At 34.5% G+C, this 13,315-nt stretch overlaps 2 protein-coding genes across 3 annotated transcripts; both read right to left on the minus strand.

The window, feature by feature from the left end:
• Positions 1-469: 469 nt before the first annotated feature.
• LOC110725022 (probable serine/threonine-protein kinase PBL7) lies at positions 470-4,961 on the minus strand. Its single transcript, XM_021904503.1, has 6 exons — positions 4,300-4,961; positions 2,798-3,003; positions 2,509-2,698; positions 1,988-2,379; positions 1,005-1,381; positions 470-884 (listed from the first exon to the last, which is right to left on the minus strand). The coding sequence occupies exons 1-6, from the start codon at positions 4,406-4,408 to the stop codon at positions 863-865; spliced, it is 1,296 nt and encodes a 431-aa protein (XP_021760195.1). The 5' UTR covers positions 4,409-4,961; the 3' UTR covers positions 470-862.
• Positions 4,962-6,595: 1,634 nt separating this feature from the next.
• LOC110725027 lies at positions 6,596-12,310 on the minus strand. 2 transcript variants are annotated; one of them, XM_021904508.1, is made up of 7 exons: positions 11,233-12,310; positions 10,379-10,551; positions 9,844-10,044; positions 9,508-9,750; positions 7,936-8,083; positions 7,504-7,735; positions 6,597-7,415 (listed from the first exon to the last, which is right to left on the minus strand). In XM_021904508.1, exons 3-7 carry the CDS (start codon positions 10,038-10,040, stop codon positions 7,072-7,074), a joined length of 1,164 nt encoding a protein of 387 aa, XP_021760200.1. In that variant the 5' UTR covers positions 10,041-10,044; positions 10,379-10,551; positions 11,233-12,310; the 3' UTR covers positions 6,597-7,071. The 2 variants fall into 2 exon arrangements, with proteins under 2 accessions (XP_021760205.1, XP_021760200.1); XM_021904513.1 differs by lacking the exons at positions 10,379-10,551; positions 11,233-12,310 and having other exon boundaries at positions 6,596-7,415; positions 9,844-10,352.
• Positions 12,311-13,315: the final 1,005 nt, after the last annotated feature.

The following is a 13,315-nucleotide window of genomic DNA, read 5'->3' on the forward strand; positions in this document are numbered from 1 at the left end:
TTAATGTATCCACAATATTTTTTTTCCCTTGCACATATACGTGTTCCTTTCATAAATGATGAAAATTGAAAACAAAATCTTATATTATCCGGTACTAAAGATCTTTCACTAGAAAGCTAATAATGTAAAATTTCAATATAAACTACCTCATTACCTCATAGTCATTTGCTCAAACAAATTTTTTTTTCTATATATACTTAGGTCAATATTAAATCCATGCTTTGTATTTTGCTTGATGGGTCATGAGATTTGAAACTAGGAGTATCTTGTATCTGCCCATATCCTTCATATTTCAACATAAAGGCCTATGAGTCTATGACCTATCTATTCTTTAGATAGGAATTGATGAATTTGACCAATAATTGATTCACATAACTCGTAAATAACATGATTCAAGTGACATTTCCATATGAATTTGACCAATAATTGATTATTAAATCATTAAAAACAAAATCAGATTCAAACCTACAAATATCAAAATTATCGTTATTTTATCAAGTTTCATACGAAGTATATATGGTCATTCAATAGTTTCCTGCACGGTGCACAACAAGGACAGAAATTATAACAAAATTATAATCCATCAGTAAGCATTGCAGTTGACAATGGCATGGAATTTGCTATTCTATCCTAAATCCTAGTTTCCTTCAATGTATTTTTTTTTAATAAAACTGAGCTAAACTAGTTTATCATTTTCTATTCCTAACACCCTAATTCCCTTCAAAACAATATGCCAACTTGCTAATAAACCCATGCCAACTCTAGCCATGGTTATCGCTGTATTGCAAATTCACGATGAACTATATCTCTAGAAACAATATCTCCAACCACGTCCTGCAAACTTGAGCCACTTCTACGATTCCTAGTGCATTTGTGCAACCCAACTGCAATTTTCAGCAAGAGATAAGATTACAGTCAAGTGAGTTCAGTATTTTGTACGAGTATAAGACTTAAAAAGAAGATATCTTGCTTGAGAATTGAGATTATAAATCAAAGATGACTACCTGCTTACACCATCAGAGCCACCACCTGTACTTTGTCGTCTCTTCTCTCTCCATTTCTCTCCCCACAATTTGGCCTCTGCTACAGCCTGCTCTCTATTTACATCGGGGTTCAATGTTTTAGCTGTTTCACCAGGGCTAGGCCCAATGTCTATAGAAACTCCTTCAGATTCACTGCGAGTACGAACATGCTTCCTAGTTGTCAGATAGCTCATGGCAAGAGCAACTTCATGCATGGTAGGCCGAGCAGTTGATGTCTCTCTCAGGCACATGGCTGCAACCTCTACAGCCTTGTGCAGCGAAGACACAGAGAATTGCCCTTTCAGCCGGTGATCTGCTAACTGCAAATAGTTTTTGGGATTTTTCAATAGGGGACGTGCCTGCAACCACAATCAAAACCTTGAAACTCAGACAACTTCACCTCTTTCATTCGCGCCTCCACTCAAATGTGAAAGTGTTATTTTCAACTAATAGAAAGAAATATATCAGAAGAAACTAGAAATCAGACTTTATTGCATAGGCAGGGTGAGAGACAATAACCAGCCTGAGACCTCGATCAAGTTAGAGGCACATAGTACAAGATTCTTTCAAACTTTATTTAAGTTAGCTAGCAAGATAATAAAAGCATAATCCTACAACCAATGGCATCAATCATACGACTTAAATTCTCTGATTACTGCCGAAGGCCAAATGGAAATAATTTATGCCATTAATTAACTACCATCCATTGAAGATGGTGAATACTACATAAAGTTACCAAGGAGATCTACTAACATTTGATTAAGCAAAGTCCATATTTAAAGTGACAAGTGACATAAAAATTTTCCAGTCTTCTAGCTAGTTTTAAATCATTCCCCTAAGGCTACACTTAAAAGCCATATGAACTATGAAGGCGCCAAAATCTCCCAACAGATTACCAGATGATGACCAGACAAATGAGGCAGATACATAAAATACATATATGGGGGACAAGTTAAAGAAAGTACCCAATCAACAAGAGAAGTTCTGCCACCTTGACGAGTTGGTTCAACTGCTTTACGTCCACTGATAAGCTCCAACAAGACCACCCCGAAACTGAATGTATCCGACTGTGGTGTTAATTTACCAGTTAAAAAATACTCCGGAGCACAATACCCATGAGTACCCATGACTCTAGTGGAGACATGAGAATTATCTCCAACTGGACCAAATTTTGCAAGCCCAAAATCAGAGAGTTTTGGATTGAAATCATTATCCAGCAAAATATTAGATGGTTTTAAGTCTCTAAAAATAACAGATGGTTTTGCTTCATTATGCAGATAGTCCACTCCTTTAGCTGCACCAGCTGCAATTTTCATTCTCGTCTTCCAGTCCAGTGGCTCCTTGTCAGGTGGAAGATCTGCAAAGAGGCCACATTCAGGACATTAACCAATAGTAAAAGAAAGTGATGAGAAGAGCGTGCACCATATATGACCTCAAAGTAAAAATAAGATACAAACCACATGAACTGATTTTTCAGTAAAAGTACCGTGAAGATGAGCTTCAAGGGATCCCATGGGCATAAATTCAAGGACAAGGAGACGCTGAGTGCCCTCAGCACAATAACCAATCATATTTACAAGATTTGGGTGGCGCAGAAGAGAAAGCATGAGAATCTCCACTAAAAACTCCTTTTCACCTTGAAGACCAGATGGATTGAGTTTTTTTACAGCAATAACCTGCCAATAATCATGCATATTCAAGAGGAGTTTCAGGACATTATACAGACTAGTAATCCTGAGATTAGAGCTAAAACGATTTACTAGGAATATATATACCTCACTGTTGCTCTCAAGTATTCCCTTGTAAACAGACCCAAATCCACCTTCCCCAAGGAAAGTTTCTCGGTGAAAATTTCTTGTTGCTGTAGCAAGGTCTTGATAGTTGAACACTCTAGCTTTATTTCGACCATTTCCTATATCATTTGTAGCAAGAGACTGCTCTTTGGAATCTGCCTCGGCTTTCTGCTCTTGTTTATTGGCTTCTGCAACATTTATCAAGAAAAAAAAAATTAAACCAGTGATTAAAAGAAGTGATACAAGCCAAATTTTGATGATTATATACCTTACAGATTAACAATGTAATGCATAAACTAGGACACTTATGGTGCTTAAAGACTATTCCATTATTAAACTCAATTAGTAAGGGTGCTCACATTCCCATGTGAGATACCAATAGGCGATAGCTATCAATAATCGAAAGACAAATAGGCGATAGCTATCAATAATCGAAAGACAAATTTTGGCGCAACAAGCAATAAAAAATATAGAGCTTCACCAATGATTCTTGGTTACCCAACTCATGTATTACAATCTACCATTTCATATATTGGTCAAAGTCATCCTAAAGATGGGCCTCTCAAGTCTCACCCAATTAAAGCTTGTAATATCTAGGCCAATCTCAAAGGAAAACTTTTGTATACACCCGGTTTTCAGTAATTTACTGTACATCGGGTACACTTTTGTCAGATTTAGTGTCACTTTTGTCAAACTTAGTGTCACTTTTGTCAAATTTATCAATGAAGCATAAATAACACTTATATATAACACTTATATATATCAGGGTAACTTTTGTGCGTTTAAGTGTAACTTTTGCACATTTTATTGTCACTTTATAATGGATGTTCAGTAATTTACTGAACCTTCGTTTTATTTAAAAGTTTGTGAATCTCCAAAGGATTGAACTACAAACTTGTTGAAGTCAAGTAATAATCTTATTGGAGTTTACAAGGAGAATAACAATTTGTACCTATGAGATTGCAGATTACACGAATCATCGATTAAACTCGAACTTTAGTCATCGGAAAATCCAAAGAAAACATAAAAGAACCAACCTAATTACTACATCAACATTCACTTTGCTATCAAAAATCACTTTTCTAAAACCAAAATCATAATAATGAATCAAATAACATTGCATATTCTACAACTAAGGTTTTAAGTATTACCAAAAAAGTCTTAACCAACTTCATTACCATCAAATGGCACAATTAAGACATGTTCTTATTCAAGCACGCTAGAACTAAACCATTAAAATAATTGATAATTAATTCAAATTTCCAACAATTATCATTTCAGGTTATTTAATTGGACAAGGAATTAAAATGTGACTGAATAAACACTAAAAATTTCGTTTCAAAAACCTGAATTAAAAACAAAACAAAATTTTAATCATGCTAATACTTATTATTAAATTAATTCAAACAACAACAAATTGAACAAATTAATTGAAATTCGTCATTAAAATAATATATAAATGATCATAGATAAAAAATTCTTACCCAAATTACGATCAGGGACAGCAGGGTCTTTAAAAGATTTTAAATTCTCCCCATTAAATTCCTGGTAATTCCTCCTCTTCCTCCACCCAAAACAAAGCCAATCAAGCATTTCTCAAAAAATTAACCCCAAATAATTAAACCCCTCTTCTTTTCTATTCGAAAATTCAGAGGTTTTACAATAAGAATTTCAAGAATTCAGAAATTAATCAAAACCCAAACAATTCTGCATTAATGGGTAATACAGATACAAGAAATGTGATCAAGAATTTGCAAGAAATGGGATTTTTTTCTGGGTAAATTCAATAAATTTGCTAGCTTTTTGAAAAGGGGATTGAAGAGAAAATACTAAAATTCAAAAATCAAGAGAGAGAAAGAGAGTGAAACAGAGGAGTATAGAGAGTGCAGTTACAGGGTGAAAAGGGAGGAGTTGAGAAATCAGGCAAAACATGCGATGCCTTAAAAATGAGAATTCTCTGTGTTTTCATATTCTGGCTATGCTGTAATATTTATTCTCTCTCACGTGTCCCTTCTTTTTTTTTGTGTATGTGTTTTGTATATTTCATCGTCTCATTTTCCAACCAGCCTCGGGCTCTTTGGAAGGGTGGCCCATATGGGCATCTGGTTCAGGTTCGAGTCAATTTATTTTCGATTGAGAGTCTCTATTATTTTGTGTTGTATTAACCTACTTTCTCCTGCAACTCTGCTCAAAAACTTAAAAGAATAGAGGCATATTCTCTATTTCAACATAGCTAAAACATTTTTTTGGGATTGGGGCCTTGGGGGTGCAGTTTAATAATATAATAATAGCAATGGAGTATAGAGAGTGTAGTTATAAGGCATATTCAAAACATAATAACAACGTTTTAGTGGGTTTATTTCATATTATTACTCGTAAGATATGTGCGGGTACGAAACTCTAATAAGACGTGTTAGATGAGTTAAAGACGTAGTGCATCTTCCATTTATAGCAGTGTGTCAAATATGACAAATAATATTCTAAAATGGAGTAAACGGAATAATTTGCCTTTTTTTGTTGGATACATTTTGGTTTTGTCAGTTTTATTTTAGTATGAAATGGGTAAACTATTCATCTTATTTTTACTTATTTCAAGTTTTATAAGTGTAGATATGATAAATTCAAAAGAAATAAATTATAATAAGGTTTATTCAAATTGAAATAAAGTGCTATAGATTACAGAAAATGCATGATTATTTGTCAATTAAAATTTGAAAATAAGGAAAATCTTGATTTGAGTATCAAACGGGTTAGGAAAATTATCATGAAGAATTGTTTAGGATGTACCTTATTGGCTTATTGGATGTATCAAAGCAAGTCAACATCAAGTAGAAGTTGGCCTGTTTAGTCAAAAGTAGTTGCAAGATGCTGATTACCAAAACTCGACGTAGTACTTTGGTAGTTTTAATACTACAATTAGATTGCGTCTTCCATATTTTATCTTATAATTGTGATGATGCCTATTTAAACTTATACAAGAATTTGTTTAATGAAGTTACCTGATTCAAGAAATTGCTGTATACTGTGTATAAAGTACTTGAAATTTACAGTTATTAGTGTGTTACATATTAATTCAATTATTGTTCAATTTGAATTTGGGTCAAAACACTAGAAAAAAAAAAAAAAAAAAAAAAAAACTATAAGCAACTTCAAAAGCTGCTGTTGAACACACCCTTAACGTTTCTTTTAATTTTCCTTGTGATAAAGATTTCTTAATATTTTTGTTTAATAAATACGGAGTAAAGATTTTAAATTTGTAAAAGGAAAAGAAAAAAGGTTATAGTAACCATTTAATTTTGATGTATTATGATAATATACATGATACAAAAGTAAAAGCTACTTAATCACAAAAGTTATTATGTACTCCACTCCGATAGAAACTTAATCACATGCAAACTTAATCACTTTTTTACAAATTACAAAGTACATCAGCAATTGATAAATTTTTTCAGCAATAAGCGTAATTTAAAATACTTCTATGTGGTTTCAAAAAAAAAAATACTCATATGTTTTTTGCAAGTATAAAATATTTATTTTATACAATTAATCATTAAAGTATTTATTTACAACATTTGTGATTAATTAAATCCATTTTTTTTCCGGAAAAAAAGAACTAAAGTTTGAATAAAGCAACCACTTTCTTTGGAGAATAGTATACGTATTACTCGTAGTTTACTAGTAGAGTGCACAATATAAGAGCTAATCTGTAACTTTTAGAGCTAAATGAGCAAAAATCACAGCTACTTCACCAGCAATTTAGACCCAAATCTTCATAATCTTTTGCATTTTCGTGTGGGCAAAGCTAAGTAGACCGCAATTTGCGATCTTAATTTGATTAATTAAATTTATAAAAGGGCCAAATCTCACAGGCTCATTGCATTTCACGTTCAAAAAGAACATGCATACTTTATTCTATGCTTCTAAATGCTTTTACAAAGAGCACACACACCCATAATTTCTTGTACATGAAGCTTAAGCTCGATCGGCTTCTAAGGCCGAAGCTCTTCTATTCACCTGAAAAGCCGAGGCTCATGTATTCATTTGTAATAATATTGAACAAAATGAAGCTGAAGATTGGTTTCTCTACTAGTACTACAAATATAATGGCTTCAAATTGAAGTATACATTAAAATACTGGACTCCCCTACCCGATAATGAATATACGGAATGTAAGCAAGAGGAATTAGCCTTTATATATACCGAGGGTGAAATGAGAATACCTATTCTTACAAAATTTAGATGTCCTCTTGTGTATACTACATTGATGACACTGGAACCTTAACCCCTGTATTTTTCTTCAATCTGCAGTAAGATTGAAGATGTTCTTCATCAATTGTCCCCAAGCCAGACAGTCGGATACCATACATTTTCAATCTGCGAATGTCTCGAGTGATCGGAGATTGCCAAATCCCATCCCACCAACCTGGTGGAAGAAGTGGCGTGTATGCGCATTGTTTGGGTTGCCCACGGCAACTCAATGGGCCAGCAAACCTGTTCCATGCATGTCCCCATCCAATCTGATTAGTCAATCCATTTCTCAGCATATTGCTATGAAAGCTGCTTAGGAATGAGAAACTAGGGTTTGTGTTGGAAATTTCATCTGAAAATTGGGAGAAAAGGGGTAGAATGTCAGGGGTCATAACATTTTACAGAAAGAATGAGATCAGAAAATAGTGTAATTTTAGTACCGAGATTACGAGCTGCAGCTAAAGCTGCAATTAGCTGGGCATAGGTAGTTCCAACTCGCCTATTGGCCCCTGAAACAACAGCATACTTTGCTCGCGATGCAAGAAAGAAATCCACAAATGCAACCCATCTAGGTGCTGGACCCCAATCCTTGGCCCTGAATGGTAAAGCATGTGATCTGCTGGCCTCGAGAGAAATATTTCTTCTAAAATGCTTGTAATCGAAGTGAAGAACCTGTAGGGCAATTTCAAAGTTATTGCAAAGATGCAGAGAACCTGTGGATCTTCCTCCTAGAGCTTGGGTTTAGCCATTTAAGGATGTTATATTACTTCATAACATCAATGTTCTAAAAACACTAAAGTGTTGGAAGTGTTGGAATTGAGGCAACTAGTGAATAGTATAGCTATTTAATACAGACAAAATAAACTGAATACCTCAGCAAGTTCTTGTAGACTCGGTTTGATTGTGCTTATGAAAGACGGGGTATCAGAGACCACAACCACCTTGGGTCTTGTCACCTGCTCGAAGTTCTCCATGGCTTTTCTGATGCAGCTTAGGGCAGCCTGCACTGGCCACATTGACCTACACATTGCATGCATCCACAAAATCTCTCATTAATTGGTGATCCAAAGACATTAAAGTGAGAAAACTCGATGATGGCAATTGGACAAAAAAGCCATTGAACATTCAAAATTGAAAGTTATGATTAGCTCAAGGCCTTTCAAATTTGAAAAACATCATAAGATCATTTACTTTATTCAGAAATCAATATTCCATGTCCCAGAACTAATATCTTGATTTCCATGTCCCGTTTCGATTACTTTTTCCCTTATTTTTTTCGCCTGAAATGTGGATTTGCTAGAGTTATAATCTATTTAAACTTTGAAGTGGGAAAATCCATACCAAGATTCAACTAAAGGCCTGTACTCCACTGATCATGTGACATTGACTGGTTGGACAATGATGATTACCATTTCGGATTCAATGAAACAGGGGTGTCTCCCAGCATATTTAAGTATTTAACCCTGAACCTAGTTACCAGCACAACTTGGTTTGAAATTTTCCATTAAGAACAGGAAGATCTCATGGTTCAAGATCTGCCATATTGGTGTTCCACAAGGTCACAATTATATTAGTTCTATATTTTAAGCAAAACCTCTAGTTCCTTTCTTTGAATTCAATCAAAACTTAGAGAGACCCGTCATGTTTTAGAACCTCTACTGTGTGAGATAGGTATCTAAGTAATCAGTCTTTTTCTGAGCTAGCCAGCCAAGAAGTATTGTTGGTTCCTTTTATCCTGGATCTCATTTGGGGTTTTAGTGTGCTAGGTGCTACGTTTCCATCATCATCTTTGCCTGTTAAGCCTAAAGGGATTGTAATATGAGATGGTGATTCACATAAGAACATTGATTATGATTTCGGTGTTCATCTGTATCTGACAGTAACCATGTGGGCATGTGGCAAGCGCAGATTTGCTCATGGCAGCACAAAATATACCTTGGGCAGCCATGATGCTTCTGAGTTCTGACATCACCTCTACCTCTACTTCATACTCACCCCCCTCTTCCTCCTATGCCCCTTTCTCCATTGTAAAGTTAGTATAGTGATTTACTTTCTTGAGTCTGTCTATATCCTACATTGCATACAGAATGAAGTTTTCTGATGGAAATTCTAATACCAATTCAGACTACTTTATAGCTACACTATTTGTTAAACTATTATCACTTCAAACTTTTCCCTAGAAGTGTTAGAAGTGATAGAAATTTATCATATATGAACAGGGTAACATATTTCATATTACATAAAAAAGGAAGGAAATGCAGGGAACTCAAAGCCATAAGTATGTCCTAAACTCCTAAACAAATTTCCCTAGTACATCTAATAGAATACTGCCAAATGAAGGCCTGCGGTCACTCAGTCACTGTCACTTTGTAACTATTGCTTATCCTTGCTGATAATAATATGAAATATTGGTTTCTAAAGAGAAGCTAGCTTCTTTATAGTACCTGCTTGTCAGCATCCGCATGTGCAATGTGATATCTGGCTCTTCACCACTGGGAAGAACAGACTTTACTGCAGCTTCAATACTCTCGGAAGGAGATATAAGAACTCGCATCAACTCTCCAAAAACATTAGGTCTAAAATTGAGCTCTGGCTTTCCAAACAACTCGTAAGCTGCATTTCTCATCTCAGGATGTACATTCTTCAGGAAAAACTGAGCTGCAACAGCATGTGTTGTATTTTGCAACCTGTAATAAAAATAAAAATAAAAATAAAAAAGACAATGCCGCATTAAATCAGCACACAATTACATCTAACAACAGATATGTTTTTCATTTTACCAAATTATAGGCTGCTGCCACTTCCTCCAGTTGCTGCAGAGGATGCCTGTACGCATAGGCTTTTGAAAATCATCAATGCGAACAACCAAATGACGACCATATTTTGCCACACAACCATTCTTTCTCCACAAATGTTTGACTTCTTTCAGGGTAAATGAGGCATTGCTATAAGTAATATAGTCCTCAAAAGGATACATTCCCCTGAAAAAAAGAAGTACAATCAGCACTTGGATCAAGACAGAGCAGTGGTCATCAAAAAAATTATGAATTTATATCAATTTCCTATCAAACGGTCAAGTAGGCTATAGATGCATTAAACTCATCAGAATTCCTAGAATAGCCTAGCCTACCTACCACTAAAAACAGTATGCAAACAACCGACAAAGAGATCGATCTCCTACCAGCTATAATCAAGCGAGATTCATAACTGATTCAAAGGAGATCTCCTACCAGCTATTAAAAGTACAATTTCCTCTATTGGCTCTATAAGTCTATACTACATTAAAACATGTAAGCCGAAGGCTTGAGAGAGAACCAATTTATGCCTGGTTTGCCCGATGATCAAGGAACGATTTAACAAGATGCTTAATGCTGCAGCCGTCAATATCTTGTACATTTCATTCCCAAATCCAGCTTCAGATGCTTTAGCTATGACAAAACCATGCCGACAAAATTGCTCAGGAGGGAGCTTCTGAACTCTTGAAGGACCTGAAATCAAAATATAGTTTAATTAACTTGCTCAAGTTCCAAATCAACAACACAAGCTTTTTGAAAAATTGCATTTTACCCACATCTAAGTATGCTACAGTAATTGACATTATATAGATACAAACTAAAAATTGTCTCATTTACAGTAAAACACAAAGTGGCATAGTACATGAACTTTTAGTCCAACAATAGCACCCTACACCTATCATTCCCTAATCATTCTCTTAATTTAGAACATTCAACAGTGCAGCACAAAATTCATTTATCATATTCGCATCGATTAATACCTATGTTACCCGAACTCTTCATTTTACCTCATGTCAAATCGTTAACACTTGGACACATACCCGTGTCACACTCGAGTATGGTACCCGAGTGACCGAGTCAAGTAACATAGATTACCACACCGGCCCTAATCATGGAAGCTTTACAATGATTATGACATTCAACGCCATAATTATGGAAGATTTACAATATTAATGACATTCATTACTGAAATAGCTCTTGCAATAATGAACAAGACAACACAAACTTCTATGTAACAATTGAATACAAGCAATAGTTTCAAGTAATACGAAATTTTATCAATCTACATAACGCGCAAAAATAAATGCAATAGTAATAACATACGGAGTAAATATTAAAAATTCCAACAAAAAAATAAAAAGAAGATAAAATTACCATTGATTTGAAAATGATGATGAATTAATCTCCTAACACGAAGAGACTCTTTCCAAGCAGCAAAACCAGGCTGAAAAACCTGACCCATTTGTTCAACAGTAGCACACGACGTCGTTTCAACAACCCCATGATTATTTTGAGGAGATAATACAGAAAAAGATGAAGAAGAAAGATTATAAAAATCTGGGTTTTCTTCATTATTAACAGAAATTGAATTTAAAGCTGATGAATCTGAAAACCCATTTGCAGAAGATGAAGAAGTAATGGAAAATACAGCTTCAGTAGAAGGATCTACAAGCTTAATACTAAGCAGTATTAACCCAACTAATGTAATGAAACCCATTAATAAAATCATTAATTTTATAGAATGTAATAATACTAACATTCTTTTCTGGCTTGACCCAAATATTCTCATTATTATTAATTTGTTGAATATTTCTGGGGAAATATATTTGATTTTTAGCAAATACTCTGACTCTTATTTAAAGGAGAAAGAGAAGAAGAGAGAGAAAGATTTACATAGTCGTGTCAGTATCTCCGTGTTGGATTGCATGACGAGAAACTCGGGGCTGAAGTTTTGACATTTTTGCACCTTATATTATTATGTGATTATGGGATTATTATGTGAATTTAAAGCATGTCGGTGTATTATTAATTTTATTTTATCATACAGTATAATAAATAAAGTGTTATTTGATGTGTACTTTCTTTGATGGATGGATTGCATTTAATGTTGATTTGAATTTTGTTTTGCTTTTTTTATTACGTGGTACGATGCATTTAAAGTTATATAAAGCTAGAGTTTTGGCAATGTGATATGTTTTTGGTTAGAATTAGGGATAAGCGTAGCAGGGTACCTGTAAAAATCTCAAGACCCGGAATCGAAATCTGTTGCAACAGGTTTCTAAAAATAGGACCCGGAACCGAAACCGAAACTTGTTCAACAGGTTCTTAAAAATTGGGAACCGGAACCAGAACATGCAGGTTCCGGTTCCAAAACAGGGTACCCCATCTTTCAAAGTAAGCTTAATAGTTACTTGTTTGTCTAGAATATTTAATACTCCGTATAAAATTACAAATACTTACTACCTCCGTTACATATTGTTTGCAACGATTTGACATAAAATAGAGAGGGAAAATGTCTAATCGTTGCAAATAATATATAACGGAGGTAGTATATTAATACCATTAATTAAACCTTTAAGAGTAAGAATTAAAATGAATAAGGGGGAGAGAGGTAGGTGAAGTCTTATATAATTTTAATATAGGGCTTTTATACTTCGGCTTAAATTATAGAGTCTGGTTTCATGTACCCTATAGATAACTTATACAAACAGGGTATCCTACAGATTCCGGGTCCAAAAGTTTACTACCCGGAACCGGAACCTATTACAACAGGTTCCCAATTATATTACCCGGAACCGGAACCTGTAAAGCAGATTCCGGTTCTGGAACTTGCAATTCCGAACAGGTTCCGATTCCAAGTCAGGGTACCCTAAATTTTTGCTCACCCCTAGTTAGAATGGTTGTGTTGGATTGGGTGTGTTTGGCTTAAAAGTACTCTCGTCGCCCCTGAATTAGATGTCTACTTTTAAGAATACACGGGAATTAAAAAATTTAGAGATTCCTATGATTGGAAAGTATAAATTACATGAGGGGTTAGATAGATACAGAGAAAAGAAAAGTACTCGTTGGTAATTATTGAATGGATAAAAAGAGAAAATGTTGGAAAATGATATCAAAAGTACGAAATAAATAAAAGAAAATTAATGACAACTCATCAAAAAGAGGGAATATTGTCAAAATGTACATTCTAAAAATCGAAATAGACATCTAATTTTGAAAGTTTGAAACCCCAAAAAGAAAAGTAGGCATCTAAGTAAGGGACGAAAGGAGTATCTTCGTCTTAACTTCTTGATACTACCAAAGTAAGAATATACTTGTATATGAGTTCGGAAAATATTAGTTCAAAACTTCTCTAAAGATATCAGTCAATAAATGAAACATATCAGCTAAGTCTGTCACACCATAATTATGCGTACGGTAGGCCTCACCCAATACCTTCTCTGAAGATAATTGATAA

Source organism: Chenopodium quinoa, unplaced genomic scaffold, assembly GCF_001683475.1.
Source record: "Chenopodium quinoa cultivar QQ74 unplaced genomic scaffold, ASM168347v1, whole genome shotgun sequence".
NCBI classification, from domain to species: Eukaryota; Viridiplantae; Streptophyta; class Magnoliopsida; order Caryophyllales; family Amaranthaceae; genus Chenopodium; species Chenopodium quinoa.